Source organism: Podarcis raffonei, chromosome 16, assembly GCF_027172205.1.
Source record: "Podarcis raffonei isolate rPodRaf1 chromosome 16, rPodRaf1.pri, whole genome shotgun sequence".
Taxonomy (NCBI): Eukaryota; Metazoa; Chordata; class Lepidosauria; order Squamata; family Lacertidae; genus Podarcis; species Podarcis raffonei.
In genome coordinates, this window is record NC_070617.1 from 14,181,240 (window position 1) to 14,200,290 (window position 19,051).

General features: G+C 48.5%; 1 protein-coding gene across 1 annotated transcript; it reads right to left on the reverse strand.

The window, feature by feature from the left end:
- Positions 1–1,096: 1,096 nt before the first annotated feature.
- LOC128403624 (transmembrane emp24 domain-containing protein 10-like) lies at positions 1,097–8,770 on the reverse strand. The gene is made up of 5 exons (XM_053368572.1): positions 8,257–8,770; positions 7,649–7,769; positions 4,860–4,933; positions 3,457–3,583; positions 1,097–1,668 (listed from the first exon to the last, which is right to left on the reverse strand). Exons 1-5 carry the CDS (start codon positions 8,446–8,448, stop codon positions 1,547–1,549), a joined length of 636 nt encoding a protein of 211 aa, XP_053224547.1. The 5' UTR covers positions 8,449–8,770; the 3' UTR covers positions 1,097–1,546.
- Positions 8,771–19,051: the final 10,281 nt, after the last annotated feature.

Consider the following 19,051-nt stretch of genomic DNA (forward strand, 5'->3'; position numbering starts at 1 on the left):
CCTCAGGGATGGGGCCAAATTCAGTCTTCCTGGCCTCCCTGTCTCACAGGACATACCCTACCATACCCTCACCGTCCCTCCTCTGTACCCTCAAGTGCTTGACTGAAAGAGATCCTCAATTTGCAATAATGCCCCTAGATTCCCTGGAAGGAGAGAGATCAGTGTGTGTGCAGGTCCCCTCTGCCGTTCCTGCAGCTGAAAGGTAACCTACAAAGAGTTGCCTCTACTGCTTTTCCCTCTGGCCACACAAGCCACAGAAGGGTGTCCACAATAACACACTCCCCACCCAAAGTCTAATCCATGGGTAGGCAAACCAAGGCCCGGGGGCCGAATCTGGCCCAATCGCCTTCTAAATCCGGCCCGCAGACAGTCCGGGAATCAGCGTATTTTTAAATGAGTAGAATGTGTCCTTTTATTTAAAATGCATCTCTGGGTTATTTGTGGGGCCTGCCTGGTGTTTTTACATGAGTAGAATATGTCCTTTTATTTTAAATGCATCTCTGGGTTATTTGTGGGACATAGGAATTCGTTCATCCCCCCCAAAAAAATAGTCTGGCCCCCCACAAGGTCTGAGGGACAGTGGACCAGCCCCCTGCTGAAAAAGTTTGCTGACCCCTCATCCTTTACACTGCGCATCTTATCCCTGCACATCTTCCTCCAGCGATGCGGAAGACTGAGAGCCACCATTCATGCCAGCCTGGTGAGTGCTGCTGCTTTTTCAAAGGTTTCCAGAGTATTTACAGGCTTTATAGATGCTGTTCCCCACTATTTGCAATTTTACATACACACATGCTACCTGGGAAACTTAAGCCCTGCGTAACCGGGGTGACACCTGTAAATTGTCTGTGGCCTGTGCTATTTTTCTAGAAAAAGGGGTGCTGGAACCCACCTGAGAGGTGCCAGAACTGAGTTCCTGTGAGTTCCATATGAAAAAAGCCGTGTTTATGGCCTTTATCCAGTCTACCAAAATCCACACATCATAGACCCTGTAGAATACCCTTTTCCTGACTCCAGATGAGACAAGGAGAGGCAAGACCCTCCTGCATTGTTTGCCATAACTCTCCCCTCACCCACCCACCAAAACAGAAGCAATATCTAGGAACCAAAATTTATTACCTCCAAAGTATTACACTCAGCAGTTGGGACTTAAATTACCTAGTCTAATTATAACACCCGCCCCACCACATCCCCAGCACCACCACCATGCAGAGCAGACGAGCACCATGGTCGGTTTGGGAGGAACAGCAAGTGGTTTTCTAATCTGCTCCCCAGAATCCATGCCTTGTCTGATGAGCGGCTCCATTCCTGGCTAGCAAAGAGATCCAGTCCAGTTGTCAGGTTCCACTGAGAGTCCTGGCCACAAGGAAATCCCGGGAAAAAATAATGCAGTCACCTTCGGAGTGGAATAATTCAGCGGAGAGAGATTGAGCATGGTTCACACCTAACAGGTTGTAGGCTAGATCCATGGCAAAACTAGACAGGGGAGTCCAGTAAAGGGGGGCCGCCCACTTCTTGCCTCTCCCCCTGTGCCCAAACCGGAGCTCAATCACTCGATGAGTTTCTTGGCTTTGAAGAAGCGTCTGAGGTAGAAGACCTGCCAAGTGGCCAGGCCCACAAGGCAGAGCATGGAGAAAATGCTGAAGTAGAAGACCCGAGCGCTGGTGGATTCTGCAAAGAGAGAAAGACAAGGCCAAGTGGCAGATCCAGCTCCGAGCTCCTAGGGTGGAGCGGTGGTTAAGATCTGGGAGACCAGAGTTCAAATCCCCACTCAGCCACAACGCTGATTTCAGGCCAGTCACAGTCTCTCAGCCTAACCCGCCTCACAGGGTTGTTGCTGGAATAAACAGGGGAGGGGAAAAGAACTACCGTATTTTTCGCTCCATAAGACGCCCCTAGTTTGTAGAGGGGGAAAGCAAGAAAAAAATACCGGTATTCTGCACAGAGCATGTAAGTGGCTCTCGCTTTTCTTGCTTTAAACCCTTCCGTCCCTCCTCCCGCTTTGCTGAGAAACCAGCAGAGCAAGCTGCACAGCTCTCACTGAAGTCAGCAGAGCAAGAGCGATAGCTGTGCAGCACCTCTTCTGCTGGCTTCCCAGCAACGCGGGATGAGGGACGAAAGGGAGCCCTTACAAGGGACTGCTGAGCAGAGCTCGCAGTGGCTCTTGTTGGCTTTCTGGGAGGTGTGGGAAGGGACAGAGGGCAGCCCGTCAGTCCCTTCTCCCACCTCGTGGAAAAGCCCCCAAGAGCCACACACATGCTCTGCATGGCTCTTTAAAAGGAGCGCTGAGCAGAGCATGTATTCATCCCAGATGCGAATGAAGGCAGGAGGCTCTGCTCAGCGCTCCCTTTAAAGAGCCGCGCAGAGCATGTGTGTGGCTCTTGGGGGCTTTTCCACGAGGTGGGAGAAGGGCAGCCTGTCAGTCCCTTCCCCCACCTCCTGGAAAAGCCCCCAAGAGCTGTGCTCCCTTTAAAGAGTCGTCCAGAGCGTGTGTGCGGCTTTTGGGGGCTTTTCCACAAGGTGGGAGAAGGATCCGAAGGGCTGCCCTTCTCCCTCCTTGGGGAAAAGCCCCCAGGAGCCGCACACATGCTTCACGCGGCTCTTTAAAGGGAGTGCTGAGCAGAGCCTCCTGCCTTCATTAGCTCCGTAAGACGCACACACATTCCCCCTTACTTTTTAGGAGGGGAAAAAGTGCGTCTTATGGAGCGAAAAATGCGGTATGTTTGTACGCCACTCATTACTTCCTCAGAGGAACGGCAGGATAATAAATGCAACAAATAACATTAGTACCTTCTAATATTTTATTGTTCGGCTTCATTTTAGGGAGGGGCCTTGCTCTACATGCAGAAGGTCCCCACCACTGCCAATATATATATATATATATATTATGACTTTGTGGCAGGTAATGAGGGAAAGCTTCTCTTTGTAAGACTGTCACACCAGTGTAGACAGGGCAGGGAGTAGCTCTTGATACCCAAGGAGGCCTGAGTTCAAATCCCTGCAAAAGCTTAATGGGTGACCTTGGGCCAGTCACCAGTCATAGCACAACCCTGCCTTGGAGGGTTGTTGTGAGGCAGCCTCCACCAAGATTCTTTGGACTGCAACTCCCAGCAGCTCCCACCATCCCCAACCATTGGCCAGGTGGCTAGGAACATAGGATGTTGGAGGCCTCAAGGCTGATGGACACCATTAACAGCCAATCGAAGGCCAGAGAAGGAAGAGAGAACAAACAACAGAGCAGGCACAGCCAACATGGTGCCCTCCAGACGTCAGTGGACTACAACTCCCAGCATCCTTAGTATGGCCAGTGGTAAGGAATGATGGGAGTTGTAGTCCAGCAACATTCTGGAGGCCACCAGATGGTGAGAGCCAGAGACGAGGCCCGCACTGCAGCCTTTCTTGGCTCCAGCGAATGACAGGGGGCAAGATCTCCAACCGCCATGCTTTCACGCCACTCACCATTGGTATCGCGCATCTCCTCCTCGCGTTGTTTCATGAAGGCAAAGTCCTTGACAATGGATTCGGAAAGGTCCTCAAGCCGACGAAGGTCCACCTCCAAGGGCTTGAGTTTCTCAGCCTTCGCAATCTGTAGGGAAAGGGGAGGACAGGCTGAGCCAAAGGCCAGCACAATGCCACAAGGAGAGCTGGGGCCACAAAGGGAGTGGAGACGGCCACCAACTCTGGAAACCCTTGGAAAACCCTTAAAAAAACCAGCAGCACTCATCAGACTGGCATGAACGGCTGCAAATCTGCCAAACTCCACCGCAACTGCTCTCTCCGAAGCTCCTTGCTCAAACTCCCTACTCTCCACAGGTCTCAACGGTCGGTGCAAAGGCTTCTGGGATTGCTAGGTGCTGTTTTCGCACCTTTCTGGGCTCATTTTTAAAGTCATTTGGGGTTCAACATGCTGTGTGTGTGTGTGTGGTTGCACATCAACTGGACACGTGTAAATGAGGTGTGGCCCGTATATAAACAGTTCAAATAAAAGAAACTGAAGAAGACCTTTGCTGGATCAGGTCCTTCTAGCCCAGCATCCTGTTCTCACAGAGGCCAAACAGAGGCCCTAAAGGACCTGACCCCTATAACATCCTCCCCGCCTGTGATTTCCAACAACTGGCATGCAGAGCCCCACTGCCTCCCACAGTGGGGCAAGGTGTTTGGTTGGCCGCTGTGAGAACAAGATGCTCAACCACTTGGGTCTTTGGTCTGATCCAGCTGCAGGGATCTTCTGGCGATCTCAGGGAGGTTCTGCAGGCTCACCCCCACAGCTCAAAGCACTTCTGGGGTGGGATGAATCTTGAGCTTTTCACAGGCTCCCCGCCCTGAGACAATCAAGCCACTTTTACGGGGAATGCAGGAAACGTTTGCACACAGATTTACCTGCTGCATCTAGTCCACACTATGGGGGAACTGGCACAAACTCCCCCCCCCCTCGCGGAGGACTCCCTGCCATATTTATTCAGAGCAGACTAAGTGCTGCACTTAGGGGGATGTGGGTGGCACTGTGGGTAAAACCTCAGAGCCTAGGACTTGCCGATCGCATGGTCGGCGGTTCGAATCCCCGTGGTGGGGTGCGCTCCCGTCGTTCGGTCCCAACACCTGCCAACCTAGCAGTTCGAAAGCACCTCTGGGTGCAAGTAGATAAATAGGGACCGCTTACCAGCGGGAAGGTAAACGGCGTTCCGTGTGCTGCGCTGGCTCGCCAGATGCAGCTTGTCACGCTGGCCATGTGACCCGGAAGTGTCTGCAGACAGCGCTGGCTCCTGGCATATAGAGTGAGATGAGCGCACAACCCTAGAGTCTGGCAAGACTGGCCCGTACGGGCAGGGGTACCTTTACCTTTACCTAAGTGCTGCACTTACGTCCTCATAATTCCGTGCCTCCACACCGTGCTTGATATTGAGGGTGATCAGTTGGTCAGGGACCCGGAAATTCCCTGGAAAGAAAGAACCTGGGATTAGGGGTGAGGGAAATGAAGAGAAGGTAGGCATAGATTGAGAGGACAAGGTTAGGATTAAGGCAATAATGATGTACAGCAGACGTCCCACAACCAGGCACTCGCCATTTGTTCCAAACTTATGGTTTGGTTTAGGCAAATTATAGTCCATCACACCTGGCTGGAAAAGGCTGCACTACAGAAGGATTTTTAAAAAAACCACAACACAGGCCTATTTGGACATATGGACTGTTTTTATAGATCTATATGTTTAAATGAAGATCAATATGTTTTCCCCGTTAATGTCATCTGGCAATGTTGAGGTTTTATTTTTTATTTTTCCCTTTCCTTTTGTTGTATTTGCAAAATAAAATAAAAATGAAAACTTTTTTTAAAATAGGGTTTTTTAAGTTTGCGGCGTAGCAGCTTCCTATTTATATTTAAAACAGCTTGCTTTACTGGACTAAATAGAAGCATTTCTGGTTTGAAAAACATGGCGGCCAGTGCCTTCCAAACTCCCTTAGCTCAGGATGGGTTCCTTCTCGCCCAAGATCACTATGATCCTTATAATGATTAAGTCATCCTAAAATCAGTCACATGGGCAACAGGACCACCTTTCTAAGCACCATCAACTGATCTGCTGCAAACCCCACATTCAGCAGATAGCTCCATCTTTTACCTGCCCAGCACTTGACACCATTCATCCAGGTCTGGGGAACCTTTTTGGTGCCAAGGGCCGATCCTTATCAGAGCCAAATCTGACAGGTGGGAGAGGTCATCCATCCTACGACTGACTAGTAGGTGGGATCGTCCACAAGTCAACACCTTTTCCACTTTGATTTTAAAGTGGGAGAGGTTCACAAAGGCTTTTGGAAGATTCTTCCTCCACCCTTCTGAGACTGAAATTATATTGTGCTTCTCCTGCAAGTGACGCCCCACCACTCACGGGAGAAGTGTGTGAACTGCTTCAAGCAGCACTTGGGAGAAGGCAGATCCCAAAACAGGACCGAAGGTTGCCTTGAAGCTCTTCTCAGAAGCCCTGCTTCTCCCTCACCCAACTGCTGCCGCTTGTCTGTTCACAGGAGCTGAGCTTTGGAGAAGGCCTTAATCTCCACCGATCATCCGACGAACAGAGATTAAATCCTGCGGTGCAATCCTATTCCCTCCTTAGTGCAGGGCACACAGCCAGTGCAGGATTAAACCTTGTCCTCCTGCTCATCAGCTGATGGGAGGAGGGGCATAGCTTGGGGAGGAAAGGCCTGGTTGGTCAAACTGGATCCACTGGTGGGCCAAGGCTGGCCAGAGGGCCCGACATTCCCCAGCGGTCATATCTGATGTCAGGTGTAAAGCAAGTGGGCATGGCTTCAACCAAACTGCCTCATAGGCTTTAGGCCACAGGTTCACTGCTGCTGTTCTGGAAAATTCTGCTGGTTAGGAAGCAATCTCTGGTTTTTTCATTCATTCAAGGCCTACCCAGAAAAGGTGTTTGCAATGTTGTGATTCGATGTCATGCAGACTGGCCTCAAGGGTCCCTGCTTCTGGGTCAGCTCTGCATCCAGTAACCGTCTCTTTTTAGACTTTGTTTTTTTCCAGTTGTGAAGCCCTAGAAATCTAGGCCAGGCCCTACAATCAATGAATGGATTGTGTGGGTATGGAAATTAGTCAAGTGTGAGAGGTTAACGCACTGCAACCAGCTGCACAGAGAGGTTGCCAAAAATCATGATTTTTATAGAGACATCATTTCCATTCTTTGAATTATTATTATTATTATTATTATTATTATTATTATTATTATTATCCGCCTTTCACCATCAGGTCCCAGGGCGGGTTACAACAATTAAAATATACAGTTAAAACTTGAATAAATGAGTTCCCAAGTTCTGACCTCTCAGCAAAAAGAAATCAGTTTTTAAAAAGATCTTGTAAGATAATATTTCTTGCAAATTTATGGTGCTGCAGTTCTGGCAGGTGGGGGAGAAAAGTTAATGAAGAAATCTTCCATTACTGTATGGGATTACAGCTATTATAGCTGTTTTGTTTTATTCAAGTAATGTTATTTGAATAAGGATTATGGTTTTGTTTTTTTTAAAAATGGAACGGTTCTGTGGAAATCTGCACCCGGTTTCAGTCAATATGGGACAAAAGGCAAGCCCGTGTTAGAATTAATTAATGCCTCTCAGCAAAGAATGTAAATAATCTTGTAAATAAGTCTTTAACAAAAAGCCACTAGCATGCTGGGGGCTGGCAGAAGATGGTCACAGAGCTCTGGCCTGCCTCTCTCACCTACTCACTGCATGGAATTATTTCTTACCTAGGGCTGCAGCTCAGTGGTGGAGCATCTGCCTTATGAGCAGAAAGTCCCAGGTTCAAATCCTGTCTGGTAGGGCTGGGAAAGGCTCCCTGCCTGAAAAGCCACTGACAATCAGTGGTCTGACTCTGTTCGGGATAGTGCTTAAAGGCAAATCTGAGACAAAGGGATGGGAAAAGGGGCGTGAGTTTGGGAGAAAGTCTCATTGTGAGCTACTCACTTTTCCAGTCTGGGATCAGCTGTGAAACATGAAAATTATTCTAGAATGCTTCAAGAAGACGTGCCTCTGAGCATGGAGGGTGCTTCCCTTCCTCACTGTGCAGGCACATCAAAAACAAACCCAAATTTGGGATTAGAGGCTACTTTTTGAAGCTTAAACCCGCCTGCAGAATCCATCGCCCCCATACCTGGCTGGCCATGACTCTCAAAGCAAATCTCATAGATCTCATAGTCGTCTGTGGTGAAGGCAAATTTTCCTTTCTTGGCATCATCTCTGGAGTACAAGAGGTGGCCAGAGGAGTCCGTAACCTGCAAGGAGAAAGGGCCAACTGCCAGCGTCAACTCTAGCAGAGACAACGGGTATCTGGGCATGCGCAAAATGCAAAACAAAAGCTTGACAACAAAGAGTCTCACAGCACTTGCAAAGCCTTAACACCCACACCACACATTTAAACACCACTTTTAACAGTGGTGGTTTCCTCCTAGGAACGGTAGTTTGTTAAAAGGGGGCTCAGAGTTGTCAGGAGACCTCCCCCCCCAGCACATTTAACAAACAACAGTTCCCAGAATTCTTTGAAGGACGACATGATTACTAAAGTGATGCAACAGTGGTTTAAAAATGTACAGTGTGCATTCATTGCTGCATGAAGAAGCTTTCGTGGTCTAGAATGAACTTTGTGGTTGCAGCTGCAACAGACTCCTGTACCATTTAGGCATTTTTGTGAGCCGGGGTGGGGGGAGTGTTTGTCAGCAGAAGAAATGAGGTGGGGAGATCAAAGCACAACATGCTTCTCACCCGCAAGTCTGTCCTGATCCCCGGTGCGGTGGCTTCCGAGACCACGAATTCCCCGGTGACCATCACATCTCGGTGAAGCTCCTCTTTCAGACACTTGCGCGTCTGCGGCGGAAGCTGGAAGGACAGTCCCTGGCAGCCGCCTGCAGAAAAGGCCAGCAGGGCCAAGGGACCCAGGAGTCCGGGCACCCACATCGCGGTTAAGAACCAGACAAGAGTGCAAAAAATAAAAAGGTGGAGGGGCGGGGAGAGACTGGTTCCCTGAATCCTGATTTGCTGTATGCCTTCAACCGAGCTGGATCCTTGGAGGTTCAAATCCCTTCCCCCTTGCCTGGACCCGGGTTGGTCCTTTCACACGATACCGCCTTCCCCCGGCCCCCCCAACCCTAGTATTGCCTCTCTGGTGTCGAACCCCAGTTGGCTACCCCCTGCCCGCTTGCCCCGTAGGCTCGATCTCGGATCCCCCAGCCTTCGGGGCTGCCTCCGATTCTGCCCTCCCCCTCTGGCCGCGGCCGCTTCCGACGTGGCGCTCTCCTACGAGTCCGCTCCGCTTGGGGGCGGGGCTTGGGGGCGGAAGAGGCCACGCCCCGCTCCAAGCAGGCGGCGTGAAAATGGTCCCGGGGGCGCGCGACATTTGTCCCGCCGTGAGCAAAGCGTAGGCTGCATTTGTTTTGCAGAGTTTGGCATGAGCCGTTACGCTGGATCAGGCCAGAGGGGGCTCCACCTTGTGCAGCATCCTGTTCTTAACAGGGGTCCAAAAACAGATGGCAAGCGCTTACCAGGGAGTAAGCCTCCTTGAACCCAGGGGGACTTACTTCGGAGTGAACCTGCCTAGAATTGCATCGTTTGAACTTCATAACTTTAGATTGCAATCCCTTAGACTCGGCTACTAGGGAGTTAAATCCCATGGGATCTTATTTATGGGATTTACCTCTGAGCAAACACGTTGTTACTGTCCTGTGCCTGCAACAGCGCTGCAATTTTCACCGCCCTGCAAAGGGTTAATTTAAAGATGCACAGCCCGCGTGCTTGGCTGCTTGCTTAGACGGCCCCCTTGTGTTCAGTGATGTCTTGCTCCCAGGAAAGTGTGTGTAGGGCCGATCGTAGAATTGCAGAGTTGGAAAGGGCCAAGTCCAACCCTCTGCAATGCAACCCCCTTATTTGCAGAAGTAAGCCCCACTGAATTCAATTCAGGTAAGTTTTGCGTGTTGGGTTGTAGCCATAGTCGGCCAACTTCACAACAACCCTGAAAAGCAGTTCACTTAAAATGTACGCCCCGATCCTACGCCTGTTTCCTTGGCAGCAAATCTCGTATTTAACTCCTAGTAATCGCGCACAGGACTGCAGCCTTAATTGATGGCGCATTAGAGGTACCCGAAAGTACCCGAAGTTCATCATCCGCATCACTAGTGAACGTGCGAATAACCAGGCGAGTGTGCTCCTTTGCTCAGCATTTATTCCAGTACAGAAAAGATGCGCCTGTTTAAACACACCCAACGTGTGTCGGCCACCTTAGCGCGTAAGTGAGAAATTGGGAGTCAGTGACGGGAAAGTGTGACTGGACGGGTCTGAGAGTGTTCCTCGTTCAACAGCAGGAGGGAAACCGTGTCAACATCCGTTTCTTAAGAACACTACAATTCCCAGGGTTCTTTGAGAGAAGCCGTGCTTCTTTTGAGGTCAGCGCCGCTTCCTGTGTCCAATAACTCTGCACATCAAGGTAGTATTTTGACTTTGCTCAGCAGTGGTTAGGAAACAGGACTGGTAGGTTTTGTGGATCATGAACATGCTCCCTGTGAGGAAGGGCGTTGGTGAGGACAAAAGGAACTCTGCAGAAGCCCAGGGGCACTCTCACCATTTTAATTATTGTTGCTAAAAGTCAGAAGATGCTTTTAACTGAAACGGAACCCCTGCTGTATAACCTGGTGACCAGTGTCCTAGGTTCAGACAAAACAAATTCACACTGAAAATTATAACACACTTATCTTCAAAGATCTGTTACAGATCTCTTAGAAAGATATTTAGCTGAAAATTAAATAGCACCAGCTGTCCCAGACATAGAATTTGTCTTTTTCCATATGTTTTCTAAAAGGGCAATTAAGCCCATGGATGTCCAGGAACGGGTTTTTGTATGAACTTGTGTGCCCCTAAACAGCTGAGGTCTCTGTCTTCTTAATAGGTGCTCTTTGTGCTGATCTGTCAACGAGTGTTTCCCCCTTTTGCTGACACCCCTGAGTTGTAATCATCAGGAAGTATCCTGCCGTTTATTTTGGATGACAATGAAAACTTCATTAAAAATAAGTAAATAAAGGGGCATTTGGAGGAGAGGGTGGTGGGCTTAATAGAGACCAGGGAGCGGCTTTGGGATAATGGGGCACTATGACTCGCTTCTCTTTGCCCCATTTTCCTCAGTGCCAGTGGGTGGGCTTGGGGAGAGGAAGGAGAGAAGGAATTGGCGGGTGCCGGTCCTGGCACCAAAACTTGGGTGACTCAGGGTGTGAGGAATGATGGATTTCAGGTGCCAAGTAGATGAGAAACCACAACTGGGGCAGTGACTCATTAACAGCCGCCTGATGGCCAAGGAGGTAGGAAGGGGGGGAATTGACATTATGGGTTTGGTCCTGGCACTCCTGCTCCCTTAGTGTCAGCCTGTCTGGGAGAAATCCAACAGGTGCTGCTTTCTCAATAGCTGTGATACTGGGCTGAAGAAACCTGCATCTGTTGACCCCCCCCCCCTTCTGACGGCATTTTGCCAGAAAACAAGAGGGTCAGAGAGATATAGAAGTGCCCCAGATCACCCACTGAACTTTGCTGCTGCAACAGGATTTTAATCCATTTGTTATCCAGACCAGCATGTATTCATCCCTAACTTGGTTGTACATTTGCGAGCGTTAATTTCAAAGGAAGCAAGAGGGATGTACCAATAAATAACAATATTTTATATACGGGGGGGGGGGGAGGGATTGTTGCAAAGTTAAAATGCCATGATCTCTCAGATCTGAATTTTTCATTAAACGGACCCTTTTGCCAAGTCTTGGTCTGTGGGGAGCAGGGATACAATACCAAGGCCCTGAGTTGCTCTTGAGTGTGATTCTTTTCTTAATCTGAGGAGAAAGGTGGACATAGATTAGCACCCAAACATTTTATGCAGCACAATGGCTTGGGTGTGGTATGTTAAAGATAATGTTGCATTGCCTCTGAGCACGTGCAGAGTTGACTTTCTCATCCATGGCAGCACAATTGTTGTTTTTTTTAAAAAAAGCCAATACTTCCAAATACTATTCTGCAACCCAGGGTCTCAAGGAAGGCCATACCATGCCTACTTAACTTGTGGGACTCTCTGCCAGAAGACAGACAGACAACTTGGTTGGCTTAAAAGAAAACCAGCAGACGGACTTCACAGAGTAGGAGGAGAAGCAGGTATTGTGTCAGGCCATGACAGCAGATCCAAACTTCCATCTTCAGAGTAGTTTACCTCTGAATAATAATAATAATAATAATAATAATAATAATAATAATAATAAAAAATTTTATTTATATCCCGCCCTCCCCAGCCGAAGCCGGGCTCAGGGCAGCTAACAACAATAAAACAATACAAAAGTACAACACAAACAACACTCTAAAATCATTCATTATAAAATTAATTAAATTCAAGCAAGCCACTGGCCACCATTGGGCCAGAGCTCCGCGAAGATTGCCGAGGGAGGGAGTCAGGCTGTGCCCTGGCCAAAGGCCTGGCGGAACAGCTCTGTCTTGCAGGCCCTGCGGAAAGATGTCAAGTCCCGCAGGGCCCTAGTCTCTTGTGACAGAGTGTTCCACCAGGTCGGAGCCACAGCCGAAAAAGCCCTGGCTCTAGTTGAGGCCAGCCTAACTTCTCTGTGGCCTGGGACCTTCAAGATGTTTTTATTTGAAGACCGTAAGTCTTCAAATTGAATACCAATTGAATACCAATTGTTGGGGACAACCAACCAACACTGGGGAGGCTGATGCTATTACACACCACTTCTGAGCTTCCCAGGACCATCCGTCTGTTATCAGACACAAAATTGCTGGGCCAGATAGACTTTTGGTCTGACCCAGGAAGACATTGCTGCCAGGTAGTGGCTCTTTGCAGAATGGAAGGAAAACCAAGACTCACAGAATAACCGTCACAACCTTGCAATTCTATGATTCTATGACTGGCATTGCAGGGGGTTGGACTAGATGGCCTTCAGGGACCCTTCCAACACTACAATTCTATGCTTCTCTTGTGCCTAAAGTCATATCTCAGTTTGCATGGGAAAACTTTATGTTATACATAGGATAAGGTGAAATAGTGAAATCAGTAGAATGGAAATAAACCTCATAATGGGAAATTAAAATAAACTTTATTGGATGTTAATGACAATATGAATTAAAATGTAAAGAACAATCAAGGTAACTAATTGTATCTGTAAATGAATAAAGACAAACAACAAGACGTCTATATACAGAAAGATTTATTTGTATATAAACATTATACGGATAAAGTTCAAAGAAGAACAACAATATACAAAATCGATAAAGACAACGCGAAAAACTTAGAGATGACATAAAAAAGCCAGAAGAAGGAAGGAGGGAAGTCAACTCTTAGGAGTAAATGTAAATGTAAAGTAATGTGTATATGTATAGTATGTAATCATAAAATCAAAGATTATCTTTTTAAAAAAGTCATATCTCAGCTGAAGGCCGCTGCTCCAAGCCTTTCTATCTGTCCCTCTGAACTCTCCCCAGGCCTCAGCCATACCCCTCACTCTCCATCCCTGCTTCTCACCCTCTCTGAGTCCTTTGACCTGGCTGGAAAGTGCCCCTTGAACTTTGAAAACACCTATTTGTTTCCCTGGATGGGAGATAGACAGGGGTTGTGTCAGCTTAAGTGTGGGTAGAAACTAGCCTTCTGTACAAAGGTCCATTTTACATTTGTTGCTCTGCCCACTTTTCCATCTGCCCCCGCCCAGCACTGGATGGCCATCCAGAAAGAATACCAGATCGTTGACTCCACTGTGGAAGAACTGCTGTTCATGCTGATGCGTTTGTCCTCACCATAATCTACCCTCTTGCTCCCCTGCCTTCTGGGGCAAGAAAAACCACTACATAGAATAATTGGAGGGACCCCGAGGGTCATCTAGTCCAACCCCCTGCAATGCAGGCATCTCAACATGAAGTCTCCCATCCAATTTGAAACCATACCTGACCTTGCTTAGCTTTGCAACCGTGCTAGCAGTTTTTTAAAACACACACACACTGCACAGCTAGGAGTATCTTTGCCTCTGAAGCCGCCTCTGTCTCTCTCTCTCTCTTGTCCGCACCCTGACCTCCTCTCCTCCTCCTGAAAGTCTTGCTTCTTGGTGGTAATGTGAAAAGGAGGCCCGCCTTTGAGGGAGCAGGCTGGGAGCCAAGCGACATCCTTGAAACGTGAGTGAGAGGAAGAGGAAATGTGTGACTAACCTGAAAAGTATAGCAAAGCCTCACACAGCATGCCAGCGCTTCCCAGACTTGGCTCCGTCCCCTCAGAAGAGGCTTTGCTGCTGTTCCACGTGCGAGTCCCGCCGCCTGGCTCTCCCTGGGAACAAGGCCCAGAACCACTAGCCGCCCAGAAGGAAGGGACACATTTTTCTGTTCCTTTCAGTTCTCTCCATCTGGCTTATTTTGTTTACTTATTTATATTGCACTTTTTCTCCAGGGAGCTCAAGCTGGCCTGCGTGGTTCTACCTCCCCCCGCCCATTTAATCCTCACAGCAACCCTGTGAGGTAGGTTAGGCCCCCATAGTGAGCTTCATGGCTGAGCACTGTATGGGTGTGAGAGTTGTGCCATACTGGGCCTGAATGTGTACTATGCGTGATTATTTTCTTCCAGCCCTCCTCTTCTCGATGTTTCAAGGCAGGTACAAAACAGAAAGGAAACCCAGCATCGTAGGAAATAAGCAAATCACATGGGTGACGGAACAAAAACTTCAAGTTTGGAGGGCTGCTGTTCAGGGCTCCAGCAGCGCCACATTTAGGGTGGGGCGGGCGGTTCCCCTGCACAGTGTGCCAGGCCAATAGGGCGCATAATAATAATAATAATAATAATAATAATGGAATTGACATTGCTATTTTTCTATTAAAAGAGGTGCCGGAACTCACTATGAACACTCCCCTTGTTCTCTTAGAATGGCAATGGCGCCGACCTGAGAGGTGCCAGAAGTGAGTTCCTGTGAGTTGCCGCTGAAAAAAGAGCCCTGGGAATTGTGAAAATAAGAAGGGTGTGTGATTAGGGCAGGGGTCAGCAGACTTCTTCAGCAGGGAGCTGGTCCACTGTCCCTCTGACCTTATGGTGGGCTGGACTGTATTTGGGGGGGGGGGGATGAACAAATTCCTATGCCCCACAAATAACCCAGAGATGCATTTTAAATAAAAGCATACATTCTACTCATGTAAAAACACCAGGCAGGCCCCACAAATAATCCAGAGATGCATTTTAAATAAAAGGACATATTCTACTCATGTAAAAACATGCTGATTCCCGGACTGTCCGTGGGCCGGATTCAGAAGGCAGTTGGGCCGGATCCGGCCCCTGGGCCTTAGTTTGCCTACCCATGGTTTAGGGTGCCATATTACCAAAGTCTACCCCTGGTTCTAGACAGCCAAACGAGTCCTCTTTCAGGATACTCTGTTTGTCCCAGTCTGGGCTGGGAGTCCCATGCAAGCTATGATTGCAGAGGGACATAAGAAACGGCCTTAGGTTCCACCTGCACTACGCAGTCCAAGGAGGACGGTGCCGGGTTAAACAGTTACTCCTTCCCCCAAAGGATTCTGGGAGTGGCAGTTTGCTAAGAGTTGTGAGGATACTTCCCTATTTCCTTCCCAGAGCTGCAATTCCCAGAGTGGTTGAACAACCAACCCCTCTTCCTGGGAAGCCACAGCTGCTTAGAGTAGCAGGATACTGCTTTGAATGTATTGTGCCAATGGAGCCTCGTATTGCGCCAGACTCACCGGGTCATTGCCTGCACTAACCGGCAGCAGCTCACCAAACTTGCAGGCCGGATATTCCCAGCCTTCCATGGAGATGCTGGGGATTGAACCTGCAACCTTCTGAATCATAGAATTGTAGAGCTGGAAGGGACCGTGAGAGTCATTGAGTCCAACCCACTGCAATGCAGGAATGTTTTGGCCCGGCGCGGGGCTCGAACCCCCAACCCTGAGATTCAAAGGCTCATGCTCTACCAGCAGGGATGTATGCAAAGCAGGTGCTCTGTTCATTCTGTCCCAGCAGCTGGGTAGCCCAACTGTTCTTATATGCCCACCCACTTCCTTCCATCCATGTCTGTTCTCTTTTCCACCTCATCCCCTGTTATGATACGATACGATACAATATGATAATCTTTGTTGTCATTGTCCCATACAGAACAACAACATTGAAAAAAAAAATCTACATAAGACATTCAAAACCAACAAGCCTGCTATCCCAGCTATCCCAGCCTGGTTAGCCCTCTAAAAACTCTAATACCCCATTTTAAAAATACAATATACTCCCATAGAGACTCCGTACACTGCGTTTAAAACCAAAAGCGCATTTGGATAGAAACTGTTTCTCAGGCGGCTCGTCCTAGTCTTTATAACCCTGTACCTTCTTCCAGAAGGCAGAAGCTGAAAGAGATCATTTCCGGGGTCCACACTATCCTGCACTATCTCTGCAGCTTCCTTATGACACCTGGAAGCATAGATTTGATCCAAGGTGGGAAGAGGGCACCCAATTATTCTCTCTGCAGTCTTTACAACCCTGGACAGTCTTGTTTATTCCCTGACCGTGCAGCTCCCACACCACACACACAGACCATAAGTTAATGCACTCTCAACAGTGCAATGGTAAAATGCTTTGCCAAGGCTGATTCATGGTCTCCCTCAGGAGGTGGTAGACTCTCCTTCCCTGGGGGTTTCTAAGCAGAAGTTGGGTGGCCATCTGTCTCTGGTGCTTTAGCTAAGATTCCTGCATTGCAACGGTAGATTCTATGATGAATGCAAATGGGGCATTGCCAGCCGGCCTTCTTACTTGCACGCAGCCCAGGGGGTGGCCATTGCTGCCAGCTTCTTCCTCCTCCTTAGTCTCCTTATTAGAACTGAGCAGGCTGCTAAGGAGGATGGGGAGAGGGGGAATCAGAATCCATTGGTGGCTCCATCCTTGGTCATTGCCTCTGGCTCCTCTGTCTTGCCTTCCACTCCATCAGTCTTAGGGGGCAGAAGCTACCACTGTCCAGGACCCCTCAGTGTAATCTCTGAACCTCTCTGGATTTGCTTGCTCCACGGGGCTGAGAAGTGTCTGTTTTTAGGGATAAGCCACAGATCTGCCAGCTGACTCCGCTCCTCTTCCTCCAAGGTGAGTCACCAAAGTCCTATTGCAGTGTCTCACATCCTGCCAGATCTCGAAGGAAGAGATTCATGTCATCCCTTGAAGGGTTTTTTTATTTGTAAAAAATTAGGGAGTTCCCTCTGCCCTGGGAGTTTTCAGAGACTTTGGACCCTGAGCCCTGACAGTGGAAGACAAGTGTTTTATTCCTGGAGTAGCGAGACAAACACTTCCATCTCTGGTCCGGATAAGGCTGCATCTCATATGGTTAGAATTAGCAGGCGTGTGTGCTCTCCCAAGATTGCTCTCCCTGTCTGTTTTCCTCTCTTTGCTCAAGCCTCAGTTTCCTCATTCTGTAGAATGGGAACAGAGCTGTGCAAAGGGGATCGCTGTGCAATGAGAACTGGGGAAACACCTGCCTTGCATGCGGAAGGTCCCCAATTCAATCCCCATCATCTCCAGGCAGGGCAGGGAGAAAACTCTGTCTAAAAACCCTGGAGAGCCCCTGCCGGTCAGTGTGGACAATACTGGGCTAGATGGAACAGTGGTCTGACCCAGCTTCCTATGGCGTTCTTAAAAGTGGCCTCCTTCACAAGCACATTCAAAGTGTTGCGTAGGTGGGGACCAATGGTAATAGATGTACATGCACTCTGTTTGCATTTCTCAATGAGGTTTCCCCAGAAGACCCTCTAACCCAGAAACTGCCCCTCCCCCCCACTTCTATCAGCCTTTAATGGTTTGCTGTACTTGATTACACATGCCTAGGGGAATTCTTCACTTTCGGGCCCCAGGGTAAAATCTGGAAAAAAAACTTTGAAATATCAACAGCATCCCCCCCTCCATTGTGCAGTCAGCCTTGCTTCAAAGGATCACCTACGTGTGTGTGTGTGTGTGTGTGTGTGTGTGTGTGTACAGGATGCTGAGGGGGAGTCCTGCTTTCACTACCTTCACTTTCTCTATTCAGAAGTTGCCTTTTTAATCACTTTCTATTCCTGCCTCTTGAGGCCAAAAGCCAGGAACAGAAAAATGGAAAAATCCTGCTGCCTGGTTCTTCTGCTCATTACTCATAAACTCTCCCCCATTCACATGCTGAGAAGGTTTGAAGCTCAGCTAGAAGTGTTGCGTTAGTGTGGGGCGGCTAAGGGACCAGTAGCCACATCACGCCATCTCTGCTCCAATCTTTCCTCTGGCACGACCTCAACAGGTGACCTTAATTCACTGCCTCCCATTTTTTTAATTTTTAATTTTTGCACAGGGTGGGAGGACAACAAAAGTGGTCTCCTTAGCAGGACTGTTGTACACTGCCTTGATCTCCGGACAAGAAAGGTAGGATACAAAAATGTGTAATGAATGAATGAATAATCATTATTGTTACTGATAGTGACATTGATGGTGGTGATGACAGTTGTATTTAGCTTCTCTCACGTTTGTCATTGTGTAAAGTGCTTTACACACAGTCTTTGTACACTTTCCTGGGAGGAGTAAGTGCCTTTGAAATACAAGGGGCTTATGCCTTAGTAGAGATAAGCATGGCTTTAGACAGAACAATACCAAAGCATTTCTTCAGAAGAGGCTGCTTGAAGCTCTGGTTTTCTGCCAGTTCCCACTCTGTCAAGAAAATAACCCAGGCATCCTAGTGCACCTCCCCTTCCGCTTTCAGTGATGGAGACACCAGCTGTCCCAGGTCTAAACAATCCAACACGCTGACCACTAGGCCACACTGCATCTGCATCATAAAACTTCTCCCACCCTCACGAACAAGTCAGGGATTCCAGCTTCTGTCCCACCAATGGACTCCACAGCTCTTTGTGAGATGGGGAAAGGACCCAGGAGTCCACATATCCCTGTACTCCTGTTTAACATAGGAACAGGGAATTTATGGCAGAGATTATTGGATTTCAACTTCCATCACCACAGCCCAGTGATCTGGGATGATGGGATTTGTAGTTCAGCAACCTTCGGAGGGTCACAGGTTCCCCCAACCCTGATCTGAAAGATCCCACTTTTTGAACCCTGATGGTGTGTGTGTGTGTGTGTGTGTGTGTGTGTGTGTGTCTTCTTCCACTAGCTGAATGGAACAAGATACTTTCTCTATCTAGGTTTACTGCGTGGCTCTATTCCCAGTGGGGAAATGATGGGGATTTCCCTGCTAATTGCCCACGGGGGTATGAGTCACCCCCGTGAAGAATATGAAACGCCATCTGGATTTGACCGGTACGGTGAGCACGTGCCTGATGGAAAAAAAGATGGGGGGTGGCGAATAGGGAGCAAATAAATTTTATTTTCACCCACTCCTGAAGTCTATCGCCCGCCACTTCTCTCCCCACCCCTCTCCGCGCTGTGAGCAAGGTGTCCAGCTCCGAAACCCTCTTTTCCCAAGAACAAAATTCAGCCCTAGACCAGATTTTTCTTTTTATTAAGAAAAATAACAATCCTAAAAGTGCTTCCGAGCATGTG

Coding starts and splice junctions, on each gene's coding strand:
- LOC128403624 (XM_053368572.1), bottom strand. CDS start 8,448: ATGTGGGTGCCCGGACTCCTGGGTCCCTTGGCCCTGCTGGCCTTTTCT. Junction 4,934..7,648: donor TGAGAGTCATGGCCAGCCAG/GTATGGGGGCGA, acceptor CTTTCTTTCCAG/GGAATTTCCGGGTCCCTGAC. Junction 1,669..3,456: donor GGAGATGCGCGATACCAATG/GTGAGTGGCGTG, acceptor CTCTCTTTGCAG/AATCCACCAGCGCTCGGGTC.